Genomic DNA, 27,468 nt, shown 5'->3' with positions numbered 1-27,468 from the left:
TCTGAGGGGGGATCGGGGGTTCTGAGGGGGATTTAGGGATCGTGAGGGGAAATTGGGAGTTCTGAGGGGTGAAATCGAGGGTCGTGAGGGAAAATCGGGGGTCGTGAGGGGAGATAGAGGGTTCTGAGGAGGATTCGGGTGTCTTGGTCGAGGGTTATGGCGGGAGTTTGAGATCTTGAGGGGAGATCGGGGATCATGAGGGGGGATCGGAGGTTCTGAAGGGGATTCGGGGGTAGTGAGGGGAGATCGGGACTCGTGAGAGGAGATCCGGGGTCTTGAGGGGAGGGTTATGACGGGAATTGGGGATCGTGAGGGTAGATCGGGGGTTCTGAGGGGGATTCGGGGGTCGTGAGGGGAGATCGGGGGTCATGACTTGAATTTGGGGATCGTGAGGGGGGATCGGGGCTCTCTGGGCAATCCGGGCTCTCTCGCCACCGGTGTTGGGGGGGATTTTTGGCTGTCTCTGCGGGCAAACAAAACGCTGGCCCGGCGAGGTGGAGGATTTGGGGTTCCCGGTCACTTTTGTGGGGGGCTGTCGCGGTGATGATGCCAAAGACTAGAGTCTCCGAGCCCCCTGAGGACAGCACCGGCCTGAGCGACGCCCCCAGCCCCCTCTGAATCCCCCCCGGGTCCCCCCGAACCGCGCCTCTCACCCCGTTCCTCTGCCGCAGGTGCCGGTGACCGGCGGGACCGCGCCGAGACCCCCGGTAAGACCCCCCGGGACCCCTCCCCACATTTCCACAGCGGCGGCGGCGGCGATGAGGAACCGGTTCAAATCCTCCGATCCGCCGTGAGGACACACTCGCAGCGCCCTGAGCCGCCGCCGCCGCCGCCCCGGGATCGTGGCCGGGATCCTCCCGGAGCGGCTCCCGCGCGTTCGCCCCGCTCTGACTCCGCTCTTTCTTCCGCAGCCCCGGAGGAATCCTCGGCGCCCGCAGCTCCGCCGCGCGGTGGGAGGCGGCCAGGGCGCGGCTTTGGGTGGAAAAAAGAAAAAAAAAATAGAAAAAAAAAAGGTGATTTTTGGGGCTGAAATGGCGCCGTTGTTTCTTTGTGGGGAAGGGGGGAGGCTGTCACGTGACCCGGCGCCATCTTAGGTGAGGGACCCGACCCTATAGGGGTCACCTACACATTGTATAGGGGATTGTATACATTCTACAGGGTGTTCTATACATTCTGTAAGGGATTCTATACATTCTGTAGGAGATCCTGCACATTCTGTGGGGGATTCTACACATTCTATAGGGGATTGTATACATTCTACAGGGGATCCTGCACATTCTATAGGGTGTTCTATACATTCTACAGGGGATCCTGCACATTCTACAGGGTGTTCTATACATTCTGTAAGGGATTCTATACATTCTGTAGGAGATCCTGCACATTCTGTGGGGGATTCTACACATTCTATAGGGGATTGTATACATTCTACAGGGTGTTCTATACATTCTGCAGGGGATCCTGCACATTCTATGAGGGTTCTATACATTCGGTAGGGGATTCTATACATTTTATAGGGGATTCTATACACTCTGTAGGGGGTCCTACACACCCTATGGGGGATCCTATATATCCTATAGGGGTCACCTCCACATTGTATAGGGGGTTGTATACATTCTGCAGGGGATCCTGCACATTCTGTGGGGATTCTACACATTCTATAAGGGATTCTATACATTCTTTAGGAGATCCTGCACATTCTATGGGGGATTCTACACATTCTATAGGGGATTCTACCTGTGCTGTAGGGGATTGTATACATTCTATAGGAGATCCTGCACATTCTATAGGGGATTCTGCATGTGCTACAGGGGATTGTATACATTCTATAGGAGATCCTGCACATTCTACAGGGTGTTCTATACATTCTGTAGGGGATCCTGCACATTCTATGGGGGATCCTGCACATTCTATAGGGGATTCTATACATTCTACTAGGGATCCTGCACATTCTATAGGGGATTCTATACATTCTGCAGGAGATCCTGCACATTCTATGAGGGTTCTACACATTCTATAAGGGATTCTATACATTCTGCAGGAGATCCTGCACAGATCCTGCACATTCTATAGGGGATTCTATACATTCTGCTACATTCTACTAGGGATCCTGCACATTCTATGGGGGATTCTATACATCCTATAGGGGATCTGGCACACACCAGTCCTCACACACCCTATAGGGGATCCTGTATATCCCATAGGGGTCATGTACACATTCTGCAGGGGGCCCTACACATCCTATAGGGGATCCTGCACATTCTATAGGGGATTCTGTACATTGTGTAGGAGATCCTGCACATTCTATAGGGGATTCTATACATCCTACAGGGGATCCTGCACGTTTTCTAGGGGTCACCTACACATTCTATAGGGAGTTCTATGTATTCTATAGGGGATCCTGCACATTTTATGGGGGATCCTGCACATTCTATAGGGAGTTCTATGTATTCTATAGGGGATCCTGTACATTCTATAGGGGGCTATATATCCTATAGGGGGGGAAAAAAGGTGAAATTTTGGGGAAAAAGTGAAATTTTGGATCCTGCACATTCTATAGGGGATTCTGTACATTGTGTAGGAGATCCTGCACATTCTATGGGGGGATTCTATACATCCTACAGGGGATCCTGCACATTCTATAGGGAGTTCTATGTATTCTATAGGGGATCCTGCACATTTTATGGGGGATCTGGCACACACCAGTCCCTACACACCCTATAAATCCTATAGGGGATCCTGTACATTCTATAGGGGGCTATATATCCTATAGGGGGGGAAAAAAGGTGAAATTTTGGGGAAAAAAAGGTGAAATTTTGAGGAAAAAGGTGGAATTTTTTTGGGGAAAAACCTGGAATTTTTTTAAAGGTTTTTTGGGGGGGGGAATACCCTATAGGGGATCCTGCACATTTTATGGGGGATCTGGCACACACCAGTCCCTACACACCCTATAAATCCTATAGGGGACCCTGTACATTCTATAGGGGGCTATATGTCCTATAGGGGGGAAAAAAGGTGAAATTTTGGGGAAAAAAAGGTGAAATTTTGGAAAAAAAAGGTGATATTTTGGGGGAAAAAAAAGGTGAAATTTTGGGGGAAAAAATGTGAAATTTTGGGGAAAAAAAGGTGAAATTTTGGAAAAAAAAGGTGATATTTTGGGGGAAAAAAAAGGTGAAATTTTGGGGGAAAAAATGTGAAATTTTGGGGAAAAAAAGGTGAAATTTTGGGGAAAAAGGTGGAATTTTTTTTGGGAAAAAACCTGGAATTTTTTGGAAAACAAAAAGGTTTTTGGGGGGGGGGGGAATAGGGTGGAATTTTTTTGGGAAAATCCTGGAATTTTAGGAAAAAGTCGTGGAATTTTGGGGAAAAATCCCTGGAGTTTGGAATTCCCGGATTTTTGGGGAATTTATTAAAATTTATTTTTTATTTTTGGGGGGATTTTATTGGGACTTTTGGGGAATATTTGGGAATTTTTTGGTGAAATTTGGGAATATTTTAGGATTTTTAAGGTGAATTTTTTGGGGGAATTTCTTTGGTTTTTGGGAAAATATTTTGGGATTATTTTGGATAAAATTTTGGGAATTTTGGGGGGAAAATTTTGGAATATTTTTGGGGGGATTTTCTGATGTTTTTTGGGGATTTTTTTTTAATTTTTGGGTGAAATATTTTGGGATTTTTGGGGGAAATTTGGGAAACTTTTTTCTTATTTTTTGGGAATTTTTTTTCTTTTTTGGGGATTTTTTTTAGATTTTTGGGTGAAATATTTTGGGATTTTTTGTGAATTTTTGGGAAACTTTTTTCTTATTTTTTGGGGAATTTTTTTCTTAATTTTTGGGGATTTTTTTTAGATTTTTGGGTGAAATATTTTGGGATTTTTTGAGGAAATTTGGAAAATTTTTTTCTTAATTTTTGGGAATTTTTGGGGACTTTTTTCCTTCATTTTTTGGATTTTTTTTTCTTCTTTTTTGGGGATTTTTTTTAGATTTTTGGGTGAAATATTTTGGGATTTTTGAGGAAATTTGGGAAATTTTTTTTCTTAATTTTTGGGGATTTTTTTTCTTCATTTTTTGGATTTTTTTTCTTCTTTTTTGGGGATTTTTTTTAGATTTTTGGGTGAAATATTTTGGGATTTTTGAGGAAATTTGGGAAATTTTTTTTCTTAATTTTTGGGGATTTTTTTGGGGATATTGTGGGAATTTGGGGGGAATTTTTTTCTTCTTTTTTGGGGATTTTTTGGGGATTTTTTTTAGATTTTTGGGTGAAATATTTTGGGATTTTTTGGGGGAAGTTTGGGAAATTTTTTTCTTAATTTTGGGGGATTTTTTGGGGACATTTTGGGACTTTTTTGGGAATTTTAGGACCCCTCCCCCAAAGGCGTGGGGGTCTCTCGTGGCCCCTCCACGTAAGAACCGGAGGCAGAAAATTGGGACAAAATTCCCAAAATTTGGGGAATTCCCAAATTTTCCAATGGGAACCACCCCAGGAACGGAGCCCGACACAAAATTGGGGGAAAAAATCGGAATTTTGGGGCATTTCTGGGATGAAATTTGGGGATTTTGGGGGAAAATTTGGGGAATTTTTTGGAATTTGGGCAATTTTTGGGATGAAAATTGGAATATTTGGATTAAATTTGGGTGGAAATTTGGGATTTTTGGATAAATTTTGGGATTTTGGAATGAAATGTTGGGATTTTTTTGGGAAATTTGGGGATTTTGGGGGAAAATTTGGGGAATTTTTTGGAATTTGGGCAATTTTTGGGATGAAAATTGGAATATTTGGATTAAATTTGGGTGGAAATTTGGGATTTTTGGATAAATTTTGGGATTTTGGAATGAAATGTTGGGATTTTTAGAACCGGAGGCAGAAAATTGGGACAAAATTCCCAAAATTTGGGGAATTCCCAAATTTTCCAATGGGAACCACCCCAGGAACGGAGCCCGACACAAAATTGGGGGAAAAAATCGGAATTTTGGGGCATTTCTGGGATGAAATTTGGGGATTTTGGGGGAAAATTTGGGGAATTTGGGGGATTTTTTTTAGAATTTGGACAATTTTTGGGGTGAAAATTGGAATATTTGGATTAAATTTGGGTGGAAATCTGGGATTTTTGGATAAATTTTGGGATTTTGGAATGAAATGTTGGGATTTTTTTGGGAAATTTGGGGATTTTGGGGTAAAAATTGGGGATTTTGGATGAAATTTTGGGGATGAAAATTGGAATATTTTGATTAAATTTGGGTTTTTTGGGGAAAATTTGGCATTTTTGGATAAACTTTGGGATTTTAGAATGAAATTTTTGGATTTTTTTGGAATTTGAGGGATTTTGGGGTAGAAAATTGGAATATTTGGATGAAATTTGGTTTTTGGGAAATTTGGGGATTTTGGGGTAAAATTTGGGGATTTTTTTTAATTTGGGCGATTTTGGGGATGAAAATTGGAAATTTTTTTATTAAATTTGGTTTTTTGGGGGGAAATTTGGGATTTTTTTGTAAATTTGGGGGTTTGGGATGAAATTTTGGGATTTTTTGGGGCGAATTTGGGGATTTTGGGGTAAAATTTTGGGATTTTGGATGAAATTTTGGGAATTTTTTGGGAATTTGTGGGATTTTGGGGTAAAATTGTGGGATTTTGGATTAAATTTGGGATTTTGGGGGGAAATTTGGGATTTTTTGATGAAATTTGGGGTTTTGGAATGAAATTTTGGGATTTTTTTTGGAATTTGGGCGATTTTTGGGATGAAAATTGGAATTTTTTTGATTAAATTTGGTTTTTTGGGGGAAATTTTGGATTTTTTTGTAAATTTGGGGTTTTGGGATGAAATTTTGGGATTTTTTTTGGAATTTGGGCGATTTTTGGGATGAAAATTGGAATTTTTTTGATTAAATTTGGTTTTTTGGGGGAAATTTTGGATTTTTTTGTAAATTTGGGGTTTTGGGATGAAATTTTGGGATTTTTTGGGCGAATTTGGGGATTTTGGGGTAAAATTTTGGGATTTTGGATGAAATTTTGGGGATTTTTTGGGAATTTGTGGGATTTTGGGGTAAAATTGTGGGATTTTGGATTAAATTTGGGATTTTGGGGGGAAATTTGGGGATTTTTGGGAATAAATTTTGGATTTTGGGATGAAATCTTCCAGATTTGGGAGATTTTGGGGATGAAAATTGGAATTTTTTGGGTAAAACTTTGGGATTTTTGTGTTGAAAATTGGAATTTTTAGGGATTTTTTGATAAAATTTGGAATTTTTGGGTATATTTGGATAAAATTTTGGAACTTTTTGGGATAAAATTTGGGATTTTTTGATAAAATTTGGGAGGTTTTGATAAAATCCAGGAATTACAGGGAAAATTCCTTCTTTTTTTTGAGAAATTCCAGGATTTTTTTTGTCAATTTGGGGAGAAATTCTGAGATTTTGGGGGGATTTTGAGTGAAATTTGGGGAATTTGAGGAAAATTTCTATTTTCAGGGACAAATTTGGGCATTTTGGAGAAGAATTTGAATAATTTTGGGGTAAATTTCAGGATTTTTAATTAATTTTTGGTAAATTTCAGGAATTTTTGTTAATTTTGGGAGAAATTTTGTTGATTTTTGGGAGAAATTTCAGGAATTTTGGGTTTTTTCCCTCCTGCAGGTCGAGGCCACCGAGGGACAAAATCAGGAGCAAAAAAAAATGGAATTTTGGAGCTTTTTTTTGGAGTTTTTTTAGGAAATTTTGGAGCCTTTTTTAGGGAATATTTGGGATTTTTTGGGCATTTTTTCCTCATTTTTTGAGATTTTTATTTTGAGCTTTTAAAGAATTTTTTGTTCAAATTTTTTCAGCCTTTTTAGGGCTTTTTTTTATTAGTTTGGGGTTTTATTTTTTAACATTTTTGGAGCTTTTTTTAAGATTTTTTTTCATCTTTTCAGGGAAAATTTCCCATTTTTAATAAAAATCCTTCATTTCACTGCATTCCTTTCCTTTAAATAAACCTTAATAAAGATTTCCATTTAAATTTATTTAATCGAATTCTTTCTTTCCCTCCAAAATCCCCAATTCTCCCCCAAAAATCCCAAATTTTCCCCCAAAAATCCCCATTTTTTCCCCAAAAAAATCCCTTTTTCCCCCCAAAATTCCCTCTTTCCCCCCCAGTAAAAATCCCCTTTTTTCCCTCTATAATTCCCGGGAATTTCCCCATAAAATTCCCGCGTTTTCCCCCCAAAATTCCCGATTTTTTTCCCCGGGAATGACGCAAAATCCGTGACTCAAAAATCGGGAATTTCCCCACGTGGGCGTGGCCTCCTCAAACCCCGCCCCCTCACCTCTCCACCAATCAAATCCCACCGTGGGCGTGGCTTTCACCCCCTGTTATAACCCCGAGGCCGCGGGTTCGAATCCCGGCATTTCCTTTTCGCCATGTCGATGGTAGCGGCGGTCGCGGCCACCGCGAGGTGTCCGGGGCGGATTTGGGGACATCCCGAGGGTGTCCCCAAGGGGGTGGCACCGTCCCCACCTCGTCACTTCACCTTCGAACCCCTCCCGCCGCCCCCCGGCCCCTCCAGGCCTCGGCGGCGGCATCGTCGCGTTCTTTACCCGATTTTTCCCAGTATGGGAGGGATTTTTTCGGGGTTTTTTTGGGGGGGTTTTGCCTGAATTTGGAGTTTTTGGGGTGGTTTGGTTCACCCTATATCCCTTAAATCCCCTATAGATATCAGAAGTCGCCTATAGCCTCGCTTAAACCCCCCTGTACATGCCCAAATTCGCCAAAAAAATTGTAAAAATTGCCCAAAACGTCTAAAATTTTCCCCAAACTTCCTCCAAATTCGCCTCAAACTTCTAAAGTTTGCCCTAAATTTCCCAAACTCGCCGCGTTCCCCCTCAAAATGGCCCTGAACCCCCTCAAATCTGCCCTAAGCCTCCCTAAATTTCTCAAACTCGCCCTAAACCCCCTCCAAACTCGTCCTAAATCCCCCCAAACTCGTCCTAAATTCCCCCCAAACTCGCCCTAAACTCCTCCAAACTCGTCCTAAACTCCAGATTCTTCCTGAATTGCCCCAAAACTCGTCCTAAACTTCCCCAAATCCTTCCTAAACTCCCCCAGATTTCCTCTAACCCCCCAAACTCGTCCTAAACTCCCCCAAATTCCCCCAAAATCCCCAAAACTCGTCCCAAACTTTCCCAAATTCCCCCTAAACCCCCCAAACTCCCCCTCCCAAAGCTCCCTATACCCCCAAATCCCCTACAGATCCCCCTGTACCCCCCAAATCCCCTATAGATCCCCCCCAAACCCCTCCCAAATCCCAAATTCCAGGAATTCCCCGGCCGGAATCCAAAATTGGCCTCATTTCCCGCAGGGGTGGGGGAGGCTGAGTCACTTCCACCCTCTCCGCTCTGACTCAGCCTTTCCTGGCACCCTCGGCGAGGATTTGGGCCCCTCCCCGCCGATTCTTTGCTCCACGCTGGGATTTATTTGACCTCCCTATACCCCCAAATCCCCTACAGATCCCCCTGTACCCCCCAAATCCCCTATAGATCCCCCCCAAACCCCTCCCAAATCCCAAATTCCAGGAATTCCCCGGCCGGAATCCAAAATTGGCCTCATTTCCCGCAGGGGTGGGGGAGGCTGAGTCACTTCCACCCTCTCCGCTCTGACTCAGCCTTTCCTGGCACCCTCGGCGAGGATTTGGGCCCCTCCCCGCCGATTCTTTGCTCCACACTGGGATTTATTTAATAAAAAAAGATGGAATTTTTATCCCAGAGTGGGATTTATTTGACCCAAAATTGGAATTATTTACCCCAGGGGGTGTTAATTCCCCCAAACCTTTTGTGAAGCTAAGCAGGGTCCCCCAGGGTCACCCCTTGGATGGGTTCCCCAACCTGACTAGGGGAATATTTACCCAAAAAAAGGATTTATTCCACCAAAAATTCCCCAAGTGGCATTTATTTACCCAAAACCAGAGGGAATTTTTATCCCAGAGTGGGAATTATTTGCCCTAAAATTGGAATTATTTGCCTCAGAGGGGGTTAATTCTCCCAAACCTTTTGGGAAGCTAAGCAGAGTCCACCCAGGTCACTTTAATAAAAAAAGATGGAATTTTTATCCCAGAGTGGGATTTATTTGACCCAAAATTGGAATTATTTACCCCAGGGGGTGTTAATTCCCCCAAACCTTTTGTGAAGCTAAGCAGGGTCCGCCAGGGTCACCCCTTGGATGGGTTCCCCAACCTGACTAGGGGAATATTTACCCAAAAAAAGGATTTATTCCACCAAAAATTCCCCAAGTGGCATTTATTTACCCAAAACCAGAGGGAATTTTTATCCCAGAGTGGGAATTATTTGCCCCAAAATTGGAATTATTTACCCCAGGGGGGGTTAATTTCCCCAAACTCTTGGGAAGCTAAGCAGGGTCCACCCAGGTCAACCCTTGGATGGGTTCCCCAATCTGACTAGGGAAATATTTACCCCAAAAAGGGACTTTTTTCCCCAAAAATGGATTTATTTTCCCCCAAAACAAATGGAATTTTATCCCAAAATGGGATTAATTTGCCTCAAAAAGGGATTACCTTGCCCCAAAATATAAATTATTTACCCCAAGGGGTGTTAATTCCCCCAAACCCTTTTGGAAGCTAAGCAGGGTCCGCCCAGGTCACCTCTTGGATGGGTTCCCCAACCTGACCCAAAAGGGGCTTTTTTCCCATAAAAAGGGATTTTTTTTCCCAAAAATGGATATATTTACCCAAAAACAGAGGAAATTTTTATCCCAGAGTGGGAATTATTTGCCCTAAAATTGGAATTTTTGCCCCAGGGAGCGTTAATTCCCCCAAACCCCTTGTGAAGCTAAGCAGGGTCTGCCCGGGTCACCACTTGGATGGGTTCCCCAACCTGACCCAAAGGGGCTTTCTTTTCCCCAAAAATGGATTTATTTTCCCCAAAACAAATGGAATTTTATCAAAAAATGGGAATTATTTGCCAAAAAATTTGATTTATTTGCCCCAAAAAAGGATTTATTTTTTGGAAGCTAAGCAGGGTCCGCCCAGGTCACCTCTTGGATGGGTTCCCCAACCTGACCCAAAAGGGGCTTTTTTCCCATAAAAAGGGATTTTTTTTCCCAAAAATGGATATATTTACCCAAAAACAGAGGAAATTTTTATCCCAGAGTGGGAATTATTTGCCCTAAAATTGGAATTTTTGCCCCAGGGGGCGTTAATTCCCCCAAACCCTTTGTGAAGCTAAGCAGGGCCTGCCCGGGTCACCACTTGGATGGGTTCCCCAACCTGACCCAAAGGGGCTTTCTTTTCCCCAAAAATGGATTTATTTTCCCCAAAACAAATGGAATTTTATCAAAAAATGGGAATTATTTGCCAAAAAATTTGATTTATTTGCCCCAAAAAAGGATTTATTTTCCCCAAAATATAAAATTATTTACCCCAAGGGGCGTTAATTCCACCAAACCCTTTGTGAAGCTAAGCAGGGTCCACCAGGGTCATCCCTTGGATGGGTTCCTCAACCTGACCCAAAAGAGGCTTTTTTCCTGTAAAAAGGGATTTTTTCCCCAAAAATAGATTTATTTACCCAAAACCAGAGGGAATTTTTATCCCAGATTGGGAATTATTTGCCAAAAAAATTGGAATTATTTGCCCCAGGGGGCGTTAATTCCCCCAAACCCTTTGTGAAGCTAAGCAGGGCCTGCCCGGGTCACCACTTGGATGGGTTCCCTAATCCACGTTTCCCCATCTCTAATCCCATTTCCCACAGGAATTTTTCCCAAAATTCCGTGAATTTTCCCCAAAATGCCGGGAATTCCCCCCATCCTGGTGATCCCTGACCCCATCTTTGGAATCTTCCCCCCCCTTCCAGGTGCGCCGCCCCCTCCCCTCGGAAGAACCCAGCGCCGCCAAGCGACTCCTGCTGCTCCTCCTGGCCGTGGTGGGCACCCAGATCTACAACGCGCCGGGTGACGTCGCCGATGTCACCTCGGGGGGGACAAGGACACCCCTGGGGACACCCCCAGTCCCAGAGGGACCCCAAATCCCCGCCGGCAGCGCCAACGGCACGGCGGTGGCGGCACCCATGGGTGGCTCCTGCCCCTCGGTGTTGGCGTCACCTGCGTTGTCACCTTTGTCACCGCCTGCGTCGCCCCCTGCTGGCAGCAGGACACGATGAGGACCCCCCCCCCCCAAATTGGGGGTGGCGCCCAGGACGGCCACGCCCCCCTGGATTAATTAACGAGGTCGTTAATTAAGGTCGAAGAGCTCCGGGTTGGAAGAAGGCGCCGACGTGGGACGATCCCAGTTTGGAACTGGGAGGACTGGAAAGGGGCGGAGTCACGGATTGAGGGGGGGGTTTTGCCATTCCCTGATTAATTAGCTGGTTAATTAACCGCTAATTAATGACCAGCTCGTTAATTAGCTGCCAATTAAGGTGGGAACAAGCCCCATGCTGGAATTTTGAGGTTGCCCAATCCCAGTTTGGCACTGGGAGCACTGGAAAGGGGCGTGGTCAGGTTGGCCTCGTTAACGAGGTTTTAATTAACGAGGTCACCTCTACCTCAGCTTCAGCACCTGTGGCTGCTGAATTTATTAATTATTTATTGCTAATTATTTATTTGCTATTTATTTATTATTTATTTGTCATTATTTATTTGCCATTATTTATTTGTTGCTATTTATTAATTATTTATTGATTAATTACCTCTGGATTATTTATTGCGATCCCATTTCAGGGGCATTATTTAATGTTTTTAATTAATTAAACTCATCAATTGAATTTATTAACGGGAGTTGTGTCTTTATTGGAATTTCCTGTGGTCAGAATTGGGGGGAAAATTATGGAAAAAATCCCAATTTTTGGCCATTTTATCCCAAAATTTTTATGGAAAAATAATGAGAAAATCCCAATTTTTGGCATTTTCAGCCCAAGTCGGATTTTTATTGACCCGACGCAGAGAATACAAAGTCACAAAAGTAACAAAAAACCGAAAAAATTGCATTTTTTATTTAAAAAAAGAAATAAAAGGTAAAAAAAGCTCAAGTTTGTTCCCATTTTTTGGGAAAAACAAAAAAAAATCCAAATGAAAATCCAATTTTTCCTCTCAAACCCACATTTGGTGGCACTCATGACCCAAATTTGGGACAATTTTCCCAAATTCTGGGGGTTTTTCCCCTACACTTTAAATTTTTCCCCAAATTTTGAGTTTTTCCCCCAACTTCATAAATTTTTCCCAAAATTTTTAAGGTTTTTCCCAATTTTTAAATTTTTTCTTATCAATTTTTGAGCTTCTTTCTTGGAATTTGTAGGGTTTTCCCAAATTTGATGTTTTTCCCAATTTTGGGGGAGATTTTTCTAATTTTTTGTTTTGTTTTGTTTTTCCCAATTTTTAGGGGGTTTTTTTCCCCCAATTTTTTTTTTTGGTTTTTCCCAAATTTTGGGTTTTTTTCCCCAAAATTATGAACTGGAAGTTTGGGAAGAGCCCCCAGTGTTGGGTTGGCCAAGCCCAGTTGGGCACTGGGAGCACTGGGAAGTGACCGGAACCACGGAATGATGGGAATTCCCCATGTCCCCACTTAATTAATGAGTGAATTCACCCCTAATTAATTAGAGATCGTTAATTAGCCATGAGAACTCAATGGGACCAAGCCAAGGCTGGGTGTTGGGTTGGCCAAGCCCAGTTGGGCACTGGGAGCACTGGGAATGCTGGGAACCAACTGGAACCACGGAATGCTGGGAATTCCCTAAATTCCTGCTTAAATAATGAATGAATTCACCCCTAATTAATTAGAGATCGTTAATTAGCCATGAGAACTCAATGGGACCAAGCCCAGGCTGGGTGTTGGGTTGGCCAAGCCCAGTTGGGCACTGGGAGCACTGGGAAGTGACCGGAACCACGGAATGATGGGAAATCCCCATGTCCCCACTTAATTAATGAATGAATTCACCCCTAATTAATCAGAGATCGTTAATTAGCCATGAGAACTCAATGGGACCAAGCCCAGGGTTGGGTGTTGGGTTGGCCGAGCCCAGTCGGGCACTGGGAGCACTGGGAACGCCGGCGCCCCACCGGCACCACGCCGCTCCCCCATCTCCCCCCTCCAATCACCCCGCCAACCCCCCCACACCCCTAATTAACCCCCTCCCTAATTACCCACCGGGAACCCCGGGAACGCCCGGCCCGGCAACGCCAGCGCCCAGGGCAGCTCCAAGGCCGAGGAGGCCGGGAAGGGCGGGAAGGCCGAGGAGGAGGAGGAGAAGGACGGAGAGGAAGAAGAGAAGGAGGAGGAGGAAGAAGAAGAAGAGAAGAAGGAGGAGGAAGGAGGAGGGGAGGAGGAGGAAGAAGATTTCCCATTATTTTCCCACATTTTTCCCATTATTTTCCCACATTTTTCCCATTATTTTCCCACATTTTTCCCATTATTTTCCCACATTTTTCCCATTATTTTCCCACATTTTTCCCATTATTTTCCCACATTTTTCCCATTATTTTCCCACATTTTTCCCATTATTTTCCCACATTTTTCCCATTATTTTCCCACATTTTTCCCATTATTTTCCCACATTTTTCCCATTATTTTCCCACATTTTTCCCATTATTTTCCCACATTTTTCCCATTATTTTCCCACATTTTTCCCATTATTTTCCCACATTTTTCCCATTATTTTCCCACATTTTTCCCATTATTTTCCCACATTTTTCCCATTATTTTCCCACATTTTTCCCATTATTTTCCCACATTTTTCCCATTATTTTCCCACATTTTTCCCATTATTTTCCCACATTTTTCCCATTATTTTCCCACATTTTTCCCATTATTTTCCCACATTTTTCCCATTATTTTCCCACATTTTTTCCATATTTTCCCACATTTTTCCCATTATTTTCCCACATTTTTTCCATATTTTCCCACATTTTTCCCATTATTTTCCCACATTTTTCCCATTATTTTCCCACATTTTTTCCACATTTTCCCACATTTTTCCCCATTTCCCGACATTTTCCATTCTTTTTCCATTCTCTTTCCACATTTTCCCACTTTTCCTTTATTTTCCCAAATTTTCCCACATTTTTTTCCATTATTTTCCCTCATTTTTTTCCGTTATTTTTCCATTTTTTTCCCACTTTTTCCCAAATTTTCCCAAATTTCCCCCAATGACCCAAGGGCGCGTCTTGGGTTGGCCAAGCCCGGTTGGGCACTGGGAGCACTAGGAAGTGACCGGAATGCTGGGAATTCCCCAATTTCCCGCTTAATTAATGAATGAATTCACCCCTAATTAATCAGAGATCGTTAATTAGCCATGAGAACTCAATGGGATGAACCCAAGTCTGGGTATTGGGTTGGCCAAGCCCAGTTGGGCACTGGGAGCACTGGGAACGCCGGCGCCCCACCGGCACCACGCCGCTCCCCCATCTCCCCCCTCCAATCACCCCGCCAACCCCCCCACACCCCTAATTAACCCCCTCCCTAATTACCCACCGGGAACCCCGGGAACGCCCGGCCCGGCAACGCCAGCGCCCAGGGCAGCTCCAAGGCCGAGGAGGCCGGGAAGGGCGGGAAGGCCGAGGAGGAGGAGGAGAAGGACGGAGAGGAAGAAGAGAAGGAGGAGGAGGAGGAAGAAGAAGAGAAGGAGGAGGAGGAAGGAGGGAAGGAAGAGGAGGAGGAAGGAGGGAAGGAAGAGGAGGAGGAAGGAGGGAAGGAAGAGGAGGAGGAAGGAGAAGAGAAGGAGGAGGAGGAAGGAGGGAAGGAAGAGGAGGAGGAAGGAGGGAAGGAAGAGGAGGAAGAAGAAGAGAAGGAGGAGGAAGAAGAAGGAGGGAAGGAGGAGGAAGGAGGGAAGGAGGAGGAGGAGGAAGGAGGGGAGGAAGGAGGGAAGGAGGCGGCGGCGGCGGCTTTGCCGTGGGTGCGGCGGTGCCGGTTGAGGTGCGAGCTGCGGCTGAAGCACTTCCCGCACTCGCGGCACTTGTAGGGCTTCTCGCCGGTGTGGACGCGCCGGTGGATGGTGAGCTCGGAGCGCTGGATGAAGCTCTTGCCGCACTCGGAGCACTGGAAGGGTTTCTCTCCGAGATGGGTCCTCTGGTGGGTCAGGAGGTTGGAGGAGACGCTGAAGCGCTTCCCGCACTCGCGGCACTCGTACGGCTTCTCCCCGGTGTGCATCCGCCGGTGGATGGTGAGGTCGGATTTTTGGATGAAGCCCTTGGAGCACTCGGGGCACTTGTAGGGTTTCTCGCCGAGGTGCGTGCGCTGGTGCTTGATGAGGTTGGAGCGCACGCCGAAGCTCTTCCCGCACTCCGCGCACTTGTAGGGCTTCTCACCCGTGTGCACCCGCCGGTGCTTGGCCAGCGCCGAGTTCTGCCCGAAGCTTTTGCCGCACTCGGGGCACACAAAAGGTTTCTCGCCGGTTTGGGTGCCTTGATCCTTCAGATTCGCCCCCAAATCCGGCGCCGAACCCGAATTCTTCCCGCACTCGCCGCATCCCTCCTCCCCTCCCGAAACCCGGCAGCGTTTTTGGAAGCTTTTCCCTTCTTTCCTCCCCTCGTTCTTCCCGCATTCCCGGCACGGCTCCCGGTGGATTTTCCGGTGCCGCTCCAGGTGGGAGCTTTGGGAAAAACTCTTCCCGCAGCTGCCGCAGCGGAAGGGTTTCTCGCCCATGTGGATTCGCCGGTGCCGGTCCAGGTGGGAGCTCCAGGAAAAGCTCTTCCCGCACTCCCGGCACTCGTAGGGTTTCTCCCCGGTGTGAATCCTCCGGTGGCGCTCCAGGTGGGAATTCCAGTTGAACCCCTTGCCGCAATCGCCGCATTTGTAGGGTTTCTCCTCCGCGTGAACCTTTTGGTGCTTCACCAACCCCGAACTCACCGGGAAGCTCTTCCCGCAAACCCCGCAGCGGCACGGCGCCGCGCCGGCGTGGATCCGCCGGTGCTGGATGAACGCCGAGCCCACGCTGAAGGATTTCCCGCAATCGGGACATTTGTAGGGATTTTCCCCCAAATGCCGCTTTTGGTGCGTCACCAAACTCGAGCCCAACCTAAAACTCTTCCCGCATTCCGGGCATTTATGGGGTCATTCCGCCCCGCGCCGGCGCTTGGGCAGCGCCAAAGCTTTGCCGCAGTCGTGGCAGCGCAGGTGGAATTTCTTCAAGGCGGATTTGGTTTTTTGGGGTCGGGGTGGAGGTTTTGGGGTGGCGGGTTTGGCGCCGCTGGGGCTCGGGGGGGGTTTGGGGTGGGGAGGCGGCGGCGTGCCGGGGGTTTGGGGTTTTTCCAGGGGGTTTGGAGGCGGCTCGTGCTCGGCGTTGTCGCTCGGTGAGGCCGGGACGGCGTCTGGAGAGGGAGAAAGGGGATTTGGGGGGTTTTTGGGGTTTTTTGGGGGGATTTGGGGTCTTGGAGGGGGGTTTGGGGTCTTGGGGAACTTTGGGGATCCTGGAGGGTTTGGGGATCTTGGAGGATTTGGGGTTTTTGGGGGGATTTTGGGGGATTTTGGGATTTTGGGGAGTTTAGGGTTTTGGAGGGGTTTGGGGTCTTGGAGGGATTTTGGGGTCTTGGGGATTTTTGGGGGTTTGGGGTCTTGGAGGTGTTTGTGGTCTTGAGGGAATTTTGGGGTCTTGGAGGGGTTTGGGGTCTTGGAGGGGTTTGGGGTCTTGGGGGGCTTTTGGGGTAATGGAGGACTTTGGGGCTTTTGGGGGTAACCAGAACCATGGAATGATGGGAAATCCCCATTTCCTCATTTAATTAATGAGTGAATTCACCCCTAATTAATCAGAGATCGTTAATTAGCCATGAGAACTCAATGGGACCAAGCCCAGGGTTGGGTGTTGGGTTGGCCGAGCCCAGTCGGGCACTGGGAGCACTGGGAACGCCGGCGCCCCACCGGCACCACGCCGCTCCCCCATCTCCCCCCTCCAATCACCCCGCCAACCCCCCCCCACCCCTAATTAACCCCCTCCCTAATTACCCACCGGGAACCCCGGGAACGCCCGGCCCGGCAACGCCAGCGCCCAGGGCAGCTCCAAGGCCGAGGAGGCCGGGAAGGGCGGGAAGGCCGAGGAGGAGGAGGAGAAGGACGGAGAGGAAGAAGAGAAGGAGGAGGAGGAAGAAGAAGAAGAAGAGAAGGAGGAGGAGGAAGGAGGGAAGGAGGAGGAAGAAGAAGGAGGGAAGGAAGAGGAAGGAGGGAAGGAGGAGGAGGAAGGAGGGGAGGAAGGAGGGAAGGCGGCGGCGGCGGCGGCTTTGCCGTGGGTGCGGCGGTGCCGGTTGAGGTGCGAGCTGCGGCTGAAGCACTTCCCGCACTCGCGGCACTTGTAGGGCTTCTCGCCGGTGTGGACGCGCCGGTGGATGGTGAGCTCGGAGCGCTGGATGAAGCTCTTGCCGCACTCGGAGCACTGGAAGGGTTTCTCTCCAAGATGGGTCCTCTGGTGGGTCAGGAGGTTGGAGGAGACGCTGAAGCGCTTCCCGCACTCGCGGCACTCGTACGGCTTCTCCCCGGTGTGCATCCGCCGGTGCTTGGTGAGGTCGGATTTTTGGATGAAGCCCTTGGAGCACTCGGGGCACTTGTAGGGTTTCTCGCCGGTGTGGATGCGCCGGTGTTTCACCAGCGCCGAGCGCTGCCCGAAGCTTTTCCCGCACTCCGCGCACTTGTAGGGTTTCTCCGCCGCCGCCGCCGCCGCCGTTTCCGGCTGGCGGCCGCAATCCTGGCACAACGCCCGGTTTTTCCCGCAATCCAGGCATTTCGGCGCCGCCGAGCCGCCGGCACCGCCGGCGCCGTGAGAGCGCTGATGCTTCAACAGCGCCGCGCCTTGCCCGAAACACCGCCCGCACTGCCCGCACTGGAAGAGCCTCCCGTGCCGGTGAGCCGCCAAAAACCCGGCCAGGTGCTCCGGGCACCGGTACGAGGCGCGTTCGGCCGCGTGGATCTTCCGGTGCCGGTCCAGGTGCGAGCTGACGCTGAAGCGCTTGCCGCAGTCGCCGCAGGCGAAGGGGCGCTCGCCGGTGTGGATGCGCCGGTGCTGCGTCAGGTTGGAGCCGCGGCTGAAGCTCTTGCCGCAGTCGCCGCAGGCGAAGGGGCGCTCGCCGGTGTGGATGCGCCGGTGCTGCGTCAGGTTGGAGCCGCGGCTGAAGCTCTTGCCGCAGTCGCCGCAGCGGTGCGGCCGCTCGCCCGTGTGCGTCTTGCGGTGTTTCGCCAGCGCCGAGCGCTGCCCGAAGCTCTTCCCGCACTCCTGGCAGCGATGCGGCGCCGATTCCGCTGCCGGCGTTTTGGTTTTGGCGCGGGGCTGCTCTGGCGGCCCCGGCCCGCCGGCGTGAGTGCGGCGGTGCCGGTCCAGGTGGGAGCTGACACTGAAGCGTTTCCCGCAGTCGCCGCAGGCGTAGGGCCGCTCGCCGGTGTGGACGCGCCGGTGCCGCTCCAGGTCGGAGCGCTGGATGAAGCCCTTGCCGCAGTCGCCGCAGCGGTGCGGCCTCTCCCCGGTGTGGATGCGCCGGTTTTTGGGGTAATTTTAGGATGATTTGGGGGAATTTCAGGAAGGATTTGGGGGGAAAATTTTGGGGGGGGATTTTGGGATGATCTGGGAATAATTTTGGGATGTATTTGGGGGGGGATTTTGGGGTAAATTTAGGACGATTTGAGGAAGAATTTTGGGATAATTCTGGGACGATTTCGGGACATTTTGGGCTGGATTTGGGACTCGCCAATTTTGGGGGTCTCCCTGTGCCGATCCCGAAACCAAAACCGATCCCGAAACTGATCCTGACCCGGTTCGAATCCCGCTCCCGGCCCAAACCCCTCCTGACCCGGTTCGAATCCCGCTCCCGGTCCCAAACTGGATCCGATCCCTGTCCGGATCTGATCCGGGACTCAATCCCGGTCCCAATCCCGATCCCAACCCGGTTCTAACCCCGATCCCAACCTGGTCCCGATCCCGGTTCTAATCCCAATCCCGTTCCAGCTCCTGGTCCCGATCCCAAAACCGATCCCGGTTCTAATCCTGATCCTAATCCAACTCCCGGTTCGAATCCCGCTCCCGGTCCAGACCCCTCCTGACCCGGTTCGAATCCCGCTCCCGGTCCCAAACTGGATCCGATCTCTGTCCGGATCTGATCCCGGACTCAATCCCGGTCCTGATCCCGCTCCTGATCCTGACCCGGTTCTAACCCCGATCCCAACCTGGTCCCCATCCCGAAACCGATCCCGGTTCTAATCCCGATCCTGATCCAACTCCCGGTCCGGACCCGCTCCCGATCCCGTTCTCCACCCGGTTCGAATCCCGCTCCCGGTCCGGACCCGCTCCCCACCGGTTCGAATCCCGATCCCTCTCCCAGTCCCGTTCCCGATTCCGATCCGGACCCGATCCCGTTCCCGACCCGGTTCGAATCCCGTTCCCGCTCCGTTCCCGCTCCCGGTCGCGGTCCCGGTCCCGCTGGAGGCGGCTCCCGGCGTGACCCGGATACAGAGGAGCCGCCGCCTCCTCCCTCTCCTCCTCCTCCTCCTCCTCCTCCTTCCCCCTCCCTCTCCCCCTCCTCCTCTTCCTCCTCCCTCCCCCTTCCCTCCTCCTCCTCCCTCCCCCTTCCCTCCTCCTCTCTTATCCTCCTCCTTGTCCTCCTCCTCCAAAAACTTCCCAAGGAATCGCCCAGAAATTCCCAAAGATTTACCCCAAAAAAATGCCAAAAGAATTCCCAAAGATTTGCCCCCCAAAATTCCCAAGGGATGCCCAAAAAATGCCCAAAAATCCCAAAACATTCCCAAAATTTGCCCCCAAAATCCCAAAACATTCCCAAAGATTTGCCCCCACAATTCCCAAGATATAAAAAAAATTCCCAGATTTGCCCCAAAAAATTCCCAAATGCCTGAAGAATTCCCAAAAAATGCCCAAAAAATGCCCCAAAAATTACCAAAAATTTACCCCAAAATTCCCAAAACATTCCCAAAGATTTGCCCCCACAATTCCCAAAATATCAAAAAAATTCCCAAAGAATTCCCAAAGATTTCCCAAAGATTTGCCCCCACAATTCCCAAAATATCAAAAAAATTCCCAAAGAATTCCTAAAGATTTCCCCAAAAAAATTCCCAAATACCCCAAAAATTCCCAAGGGATGCCCAAAAAATTCCCGAAAAAAATCCCAAAATATTCCCAAAGATTTGTCCCAAAAATCTCAAAATAATTCCTAAATATTTCCCCAAAAAAATTCCCCAAAATGCCAAAAAAATGCCCCAAAAATTCCCAAGGGATGCCCAAAAATTACCAAAACATTCCCAAAGATTTGCCCCCACAATTCCCAAAATATCAAAAAAATTCCAAAAGAATTCCCAAATATTTTCCCCAAAAAAATCCCAAAATATTCCCAAAGATTTGTCCCAAAAATCTCAAAATAATTCCTAAATATTTCCCCAAAAAAATTCCCCAAAATGCCAAAAAAATGCCCCAAAAATTCCCAAAATATTCCCAATGATTTGCCCCAAAAATCCCAAAACATTCCCAAAGATTTGCCCCCACAATTCCCAAAATATCAAAAAAATTCCAAAAGAATTCCCAAATATTTTCCCCCAAAAAATTCCCAAAAAATGCCCCCAAAATTCCCAAAACATTCCCAAAGATTTGCCCCAAAACATCAAAAAAATCCAAAAAATTTGCCCAAGATTTGCCCCAAAATTCCCAAAAATGCCCAAAAAATGCCCCAAAAATTCCCAAAATATTCCCAAATATTTGCCCAAAAATATCAAAAAAATCCCAAGATTTGCCCCAAAATTCCCAAAAATGCCCAAAAAATGCCCCAAAATTTCCCAAAAAATTCCCAAATATTTGCCAAAAAATATCAAAAAAAATCCCAAAATTTTGCTCAAAAATTCCCAAAAATGCCCAAAAAATGCCCCAAAATTTCCCAAAATATTCCCAAAGATTTGCCCAAAAATATCAAAAAAATCCCCAAATTTTGCCCCAAAATTCCCCAAAAAATTCCCCAAAATTCCCAATTTTCCCAGGGATTATTCCCATTTCCCCCCATTTCATCTCCAATAAAAAATTCCACAAATTCCTCACTAAATCTATTTTTTATTCACATTACAAACAAAGAACAAAATTCCAAAAAAACCCAAAAAATCCCAAAAAACCCCCGGGGGGAAAAACCCCGGAATTCCCGTTTGGCCCCACCCCAATCCAAGAAAATTTTTGGGATCAAATCTTTTTTTTTCTCCCGATTTTTTCATCCTCATTTTGGGATTTCCTTCCCGATTTTTCGGGATCTTCCGGCTGAATAAATACAATAAATAAAAATTCCCGATTTTCTTCAAAACCTCCAGATCGGGGCTTTACCCCCCAAAAAAAAAATCCCAAAATTCTGGGATTTTCTCCAATTTTTTTTCCTGGGAAAACTCACGGAAAAAAACCCAAAAATTCAATTTTTTTTTGCCGTTTCTACCCTACTTCCCTACTCTACCAAAACGTCGGAAAAAATTCCCGAAATTTTTGTTTTTGCTTTTCACCCTTCCGGCATTTCCTCGTCTCCGTGACTCCGGAGCTTCCTCCGGAGCCGGGATCCCGTCCCGGAATTCCGGCCGGAATCGTGGAGCCGTCGGATCTTGGCCAACGGTGAAGGATCTCCAAAGGTTCTTCCACTTTTTTGGGGTTCCTCCAAGGATTTCCCAATTTTTTGGGATTCCTAATGGAGCCGTTGATGTTTGGCCAACGTTGAAGCGTCTCCAAAGGTTTTTCCGCATTCCGAGCAGGATTTTTGGGAATCCTCATGAACCCGTTGACGTTTGGCCAACGTTGATGAATCAACCAAAGATTTTTCACATTTTTGGGGTTCCTCCAAGGATTTCCCAATTTTTTGGGATTCCTCATGGACCCGTTGATCCTTGGCCAACGCTGAAGGGTCTCCAAAGGTTTTTCCGCATTCCGAGCAGGATTTTTGGGAATCCTCATGAACCCGTTGACGTTTGGCCAACGTTGACGACTCAACCAAGGATCTCCCACCATTTTGTGACCCCTCGTGAACCCGCTGATGCTTGGCCAACGCCGACGGATCCGAGAACGACTTCCCGCACTCCGAGCAGGATTTTTGGGTTCCAACCAAAGATTTCCCAGTTTTTTGGGATTCGTCCAAGGATTTCTCAATTTTTTGGGATTCCTCATGGACCCGTTGATGCTTGGCCAACGCCGAAGGATCCGAGAAGGATTTCCCACATTCCGAGCAGGATTTTTGGGTTCCAACCAAAGATTTCCCACATTTTTGGGATTCATCCAAGGATCTCCCACCATTTTGTGACCCCTCGTGAACCCGCTGATGCTTGGCCAACGCCGACGGATCCGAGAACGACTTCCCGCACTCGCCGCAACTCTTCCGGGCCCCGGCGCCGTGCGCCCGCTGATGCTTCTGGAAGTGGAGCGTGGAATTAAAACTCTTCCCGCACTCGCCGCAGACGTGGGGCCGACCGCCGGCGTGCGTCCGCTGGTGCCGGTAGAGGTGCGACGTCCTCCCGAAGCTCTTCCCGCACTCGGCGCACTCGTAGGGCTTCTCGCCGGTGTGAATCCGTTGGTGCCTCTCCCAGTGGGAGCTCCAGGAGAAACTCTTCCCGCAATCCCCGCACCGATACGGCTTCTCGGCGCCGGGACCGCCGTGGAAACTCCGCCGGTGCCGCGCGTACTGCGAGCGGGCGCCGAAGGCTTTGCCGCACTCCTCGCAGCGGAAGGGGCCCTCGCCGAGGTGGATCCGTTGGTGCTTCACCAACGCCGGCGCGTCGCCGAAGCTCTTCCGGCACAGCGAGCACTTGTAGGGCCTCACGCCGCTGTGCGTCCGCTGGTGCCGCTCGAAATGGAGGATGCTGCCGAAACTCCGCCCGCAGTAGGTGCAGATGTACGAGCGCCCGCCGGCGTGGCCGCGCTGGTGCCGGTAGAGGTGGGAGCTCCTCGAGAAGCTCTTCCCGCACTCGGGGCACTCGTAGGGTTTCTCGCCGGTGTGGATGCGTTGGTGCCGGAGCCAGTGGGAGCTCCAGGAGAAACTCTTCCCGCAGTCGGCGCACTGGAACGGCAAATTCCCGGTGTGGAGCCGCTGATGGGTGGCCAACTCTTTGTTCCGCCGGAAGCTCTTCCCGCACTCCCGGCACTCGTAGGCCGGCCCGCGGCGTTTCTCCGGCGCCGCCTCGGCGCCGCCGTGGCCGCGTTGGTGCCGGTAGAGGTTGGAAGAGACGTTGAAGCTCTTGCCGCAGTGGAAACACCGGAAGGGTTTCTCCCCGGTGTGCGTCCGGCGGTGCTTGGAGAAGTGGGAGCTGCAGCTGAAGGTTTTGCCGCACTCCGGGCACTCGTAGCTCTTCTGGAGGACGATGATGCTCTTGAAGTTGGAGAAACTTTGGGATTTGGGGCTTCTTTTGCCGCTCTTCGACGACGCGCCGGGGTCGATCTGTTGCACCACGGTCCAGCGGAAAGTTTCGCGCTCCGGAAGGTCGGGGTTGGCGAAGAGGGCGCCGGGATCCAACGCCGCCATTTCCGGAGCGGCCGCCGAGGTCGCGTTGGAGCCGGGCGTTCCTGGGGTTGGGAGAGGGGGGAATTGGGAGTTTTGGGGGGTTTTTGTGGTTTTATGGGATTTTCCCCATTTTTTATGGGATTTTCCCAATTTCGTGGGTGATTTTCCCCATTTTTGTGGAATTTTCCCCATTTTTTGTGGGATTTTCCCCATTTTTTATGGGATTTTCCCAATTTTGTGTGTGATTTTCCCCATTTTTTGTGGAATTTTCCCCATTTTTTGTGGGATTTTCCCCATTTTTGTGGAATTTTCCCAATTTCGTGTGTGATTTTCCCCATTTTTGTGGAATTTTTTCCTTTTTTTTGTGGAATTTTCCCCATTTTTAAAAGGTTTTCCTAATATTTTGTGGGATTTGTCCCCATTTTTTATGGGATTTTACCTCATTTTTTGTGTGATTTCCCCCCATTTTTTAATAGGGTTTCCCCATTTTTTGTGGAATTTTCCCCATTTTTTGTGGAATTTCCCCCATTTTTTTGTGGAATTTTCAAATTTATTTTTTTGTGGGATTTGTCTCAATTTTTTAATCGCAATTTCCCCCATTTTTTGTAGAATTTTCCCATTTTTTGGTGGGATTTGTCTCCGTTTTTTGTGGAATTTTCCCCTTTTTTTGTGGGATTTGTCTCCATTTTTTAATCAGAGTTTTCCCCATTTTTTGTTGAATTTTCCCCATTTTTTGTGGAGTTTTCCCTTTTTTTTGGTGGGATTTGTCTCTATTTTTTTATCGGAATTTTTCCCATTTTTTCTGGATTTTTTCCCATTTTTTCTGGAATTTCCCCCCTTTTTTTGTGGGATTTGTCTCCATTTTTTTGCAGATTTCCCCCCATTTTTTATGAGATTTTATCTCATTTTTTGTGGAATTTTCCCCCTTTTTTATGGGATTTTCCCCATTTTTTATGGGATTTTCCCAATTTTGTGTGTGATTTTCCCCATTTTTTGTGGAATTTTCCCCATTTTTTGTGGGATTTTCCCCATTTTTGTGGAATTTTTTCCTTTTTTTGTGGAATTTTCCCCATTTTTAAAAGGTTTTCCTAATATTTTGTGGGATTTGTCCCCATTTTTTTGTGGAATTTTCAAATTTTTTTTTGGTGGGATTTGTCTCAATTTTTTAATCGCAATTTCCCCCATTTTTTGTGGAATTTTCCCCATTTTTTGTGGGATTTGTCCCCATTTTTTTGTGGAATTTTCAAATTTTTTTTTGGTGGGATTTGTCTCAATTTTTTAATCGCAATTTCCCCCATTTTTTGTAGAATTTTCCCATTTTTTGGTGGGATTTGTCTCCGTTTTTTTATCGGAATTTTTCCCATTTTTTCTGGATTTTTTCCCATTTTTTCTGGAATTTCCCCCCTTTTTTTGTGGGATTTGTCTCCATTTTTTTGCAGATTTCCCCCCATTTTTTATGAGATTTTATCTCATTTTTTGTGGAATTTTCCCCCTTTTTTATGGGATTTTCCCCATTTTTTATGGGATTTTCCCAATTTTTTGTGTGATTTTCCCCTTTTTTTGTGGGATTTGTCCCCATTTTTTTGTAGAATTTTCCCCATTTTTTGTGGGATTTGGCCCCATTTTTTGTGGGATTTGTCTCCTTTTTTTTTTTTTTTGTGGTTTTTTTTTTCTGGAATTTCCCCCCTTTTTTTGTGGGATTTGTCTCCATTTTTTTGCAGATTTCCCCCCATTTTTTATGAGATTTTATCTCATTTTTTGTGGAATTTTCCCCCTTTTTTATGGGATTTTCCCCATTTTTTATGGGATTTTCCCAATTTTTTGTGTGATTTTCCCCTTTTTTTGTGGGATTTATCTCCTTTTTTTAATCAGAATTTTCCCCATTTTTTATCGTATTTGTCCCCATTTTTTGTGGAATTTTCCCCATTTTTTTGTGGCGTTTTCCTAATTTTTTGAGGAATTTTCCCATTTTTTTTGCGGAATTTTCCCCATTTTTGGTGGGATTTGTCTCCATTTTTTAATCAGAATTTTCCCCATTTTTTGTGGAATTTCCCCCATTTTTTATGGGATTTGTCCTCATTTTTTGTGTGATTTTCCCCCATTTTTTGTGGAATTTTCCCATTTTTTTGTGGGATTTGTCCCCATTTTTTTGTAGAATTTTCCCCATTTTTTGTGGGATTTGGCCCCATTTTTTGTGGGATTTGTCTCCTTTTTTTTTTTTTTGTGGGTTTTTCCCCATTTTTTATGAGATTTGTTCCCATTTTTTGTGGAATTTTCCCCTTTTTTTGTGGGGATTTTCCGCATTTTTTAATGGGATTTTTCCTCATTTTTTGTGTGATTTTCCCCCATTTTTTGTGGCATTTCCCCCATTTTTTTCCTGGCGTTTTTGTCAGGATTTCCCATTTTCCAAGGGAATTCCCCCTTTTTTAATGGGATTTTTCCTCATTTTTTGTGCGATTTTCCCCCATTTTTTGTGGCATTTTCCCCATTTTTTCCTGGTGTTTTTGTCAGGATTTCCCATTTTCCAAGGGAATTCCCCCTTTTTTAATGGGATTTTTCCTCATTTTTTGTGTGATTTTCCCCCATTTTTTGTGGAATTTTCGCCTTTTTTGGTGGGATTTGGCCCCATTTTTTGTGGAATTTTCCCCATTTTTTGTAGAATTTTCCGCATTTTTTATGAGATTTGTTCCCATTTTTTGTGGAATTTTCCCCTTTTTTTTGTGGGGTTTTTCCACATTTTTTTAATGGGATTTTTCCTCATTTTTTGTGCGATTTTCCCCCATTTTTTGTGGCATTTTCCCCATTTTTTCCTGGTGTTTTTGTCAGGATTTCCCATTTTCCAAGGGAATTCCCCCTTTTTTATGGGATTTTCCCCCTTCCCAAACTCACCCTGGATTCCGTTGGGGTCGTCGGGATCTTCCTCCCCCTCATCCCCAAAAATCACCTCCGGCTCCGCCTCCTCCTCCTCCTCTTCCTCCTCTCCCCACGGATCCATCGCCTGCAAAATCCCAAAAAATTCAAATTCAGCCCCCAAATAATTCCAGACCTTAAAATTCCAGCCCCCAAAAAATTCCAGGAATTAAAGGACCCACAATTCCCAATTTTTCCGCAAATTAAAGACTCCAAAATCCCAAATTTTCCAGGAATAAAAGACCCCAAATCCCCAATTTTTCCTTTAATTAAAGACCCCAAAATCCTCATTTTTTTCAGGAATTAAAGACCCCAAAATCCTGATTTTCCCCAGGAATTAATTACCCCCAAATCCCGATTTTTCCACGAATTAATGACCCCCAAATCCCCCAATTTTTCCATTAATTAAAGACGCCAAATCCCCAATTTTTCCACAAATTAACGACCCCAAATCCCCAAATATTCCTGGAATTAAAGACCCCAAAATCCTGATTCTACCATTGATTAAAGACCAAAAAAATCTCCAATATTCCCAGGAATTAAAGACTCCAAATTCCCAATTTTTCCATTAATTAGAGACCCTCAAATCCCGATTTTTCCATTAATTAGAGACCCCAAAATCCCGATTTTTCCATTAATTAAAGACCCCAAATCCCCCAATTTTTCCAGCAATAAAATACCCAAAAATTCAGATTTTTTTCATTAATTATCGACCCCAAAATCCCGATTTTTTTCCATTAATTAACGACCCCAAAATCCCGATTTTTCCATTAATTAGAGACCCTCAAATCCCGATTTTTCCATTAATTAGAGACCCTCAAATCCCGATTTTTCCATTAATTAGAGACCCTCAAATCCCGATTTTTCCATTAATTAGAGACCCTCAAATCCCGATTTTTCCATTAATTAAAGACCCCAAATCCCCCAATTTTTCCAGCAATAAAATACCCAAAAATTCAGATTTTTTTCATTAATTATCGACCCCAAAATCCCGATTTTTTTCCATTAATTAACGACCCCAAAATCCCGATTTTTCCAGAAATAAAAGACCCCAAAATCCTGATTTTTCCATCCATTAACGACCCCAAAATCCCGATTTTCCCATCAATTCACGACCCTCAAATCCCCCATTTTTCCACAAATTAAAAACCCCCAAAT

The 27,468-nt window shown here is 46.7% G+C and overlaps 1 protein-coding gene and 1 long non-coding RNA gene across 2 annotated transcripts; one reads left to right on the top strand and one right to left on the bottom strand.

Annotated features, from left to right (window-relative positions):
- The first annotated feature begins 30 nt into the window (after positions 1 to 30).
- LOC120507906 lies at positions 31 to 6,656 on the top strand. Its single transcript, XR_005628873.1, has 3 exons — positions 31 to 707; positions 912 to 1,013; positions 6,627 to 6,656. It is a non-coding gene; the product is annotated as an uncharacterized LOC120507906 (long non-coding RNA).
- An 8,081-nt stretch (positions 6,657 to 14,737) lies between these two features.
- ZNF91 (zinc finger protein 91) lies at positions 14,738 to 26,929 on the bottom strand (the record flags this gene model as incomplete). The annotated part of the gene is made up of 4 exons (XM_039721055.1): positions 26,290 to 26,929; positions 22,223 to 23,462; positions 17,212 to 18,423; positions 14,738 to 15,971 (listed from the first exon to the last, which is right to left on the bottom strand). Coding segments are annotated over exons 1-4 (3,792 nt in total), but the record flags the coding sequence as incomplete, so codon positions are not given.
- Positions 26,930 to 27,468: the final 539 nt, after the last annotated feature.

This window comes from Passer montanus, unplaced genomic scaffold (genome assembly GCF_014805655.1).
Source record: "Passer montanus isolate IOZ18808 unplaced genomic scaffold, ASM1480565v1 scaffold449, whole genome shotgun sequence".
Classification (NCBI taxonomy): Eukaryota; Metazoa; Chordata; class Aves; order Passeriformes; family Passeridae; genus Passer; species Passer montanus.
Note: the sequence above shows the minus strand (reverse complement) of the source record. Positions and strands in the feature narration are given on the sequence as shown.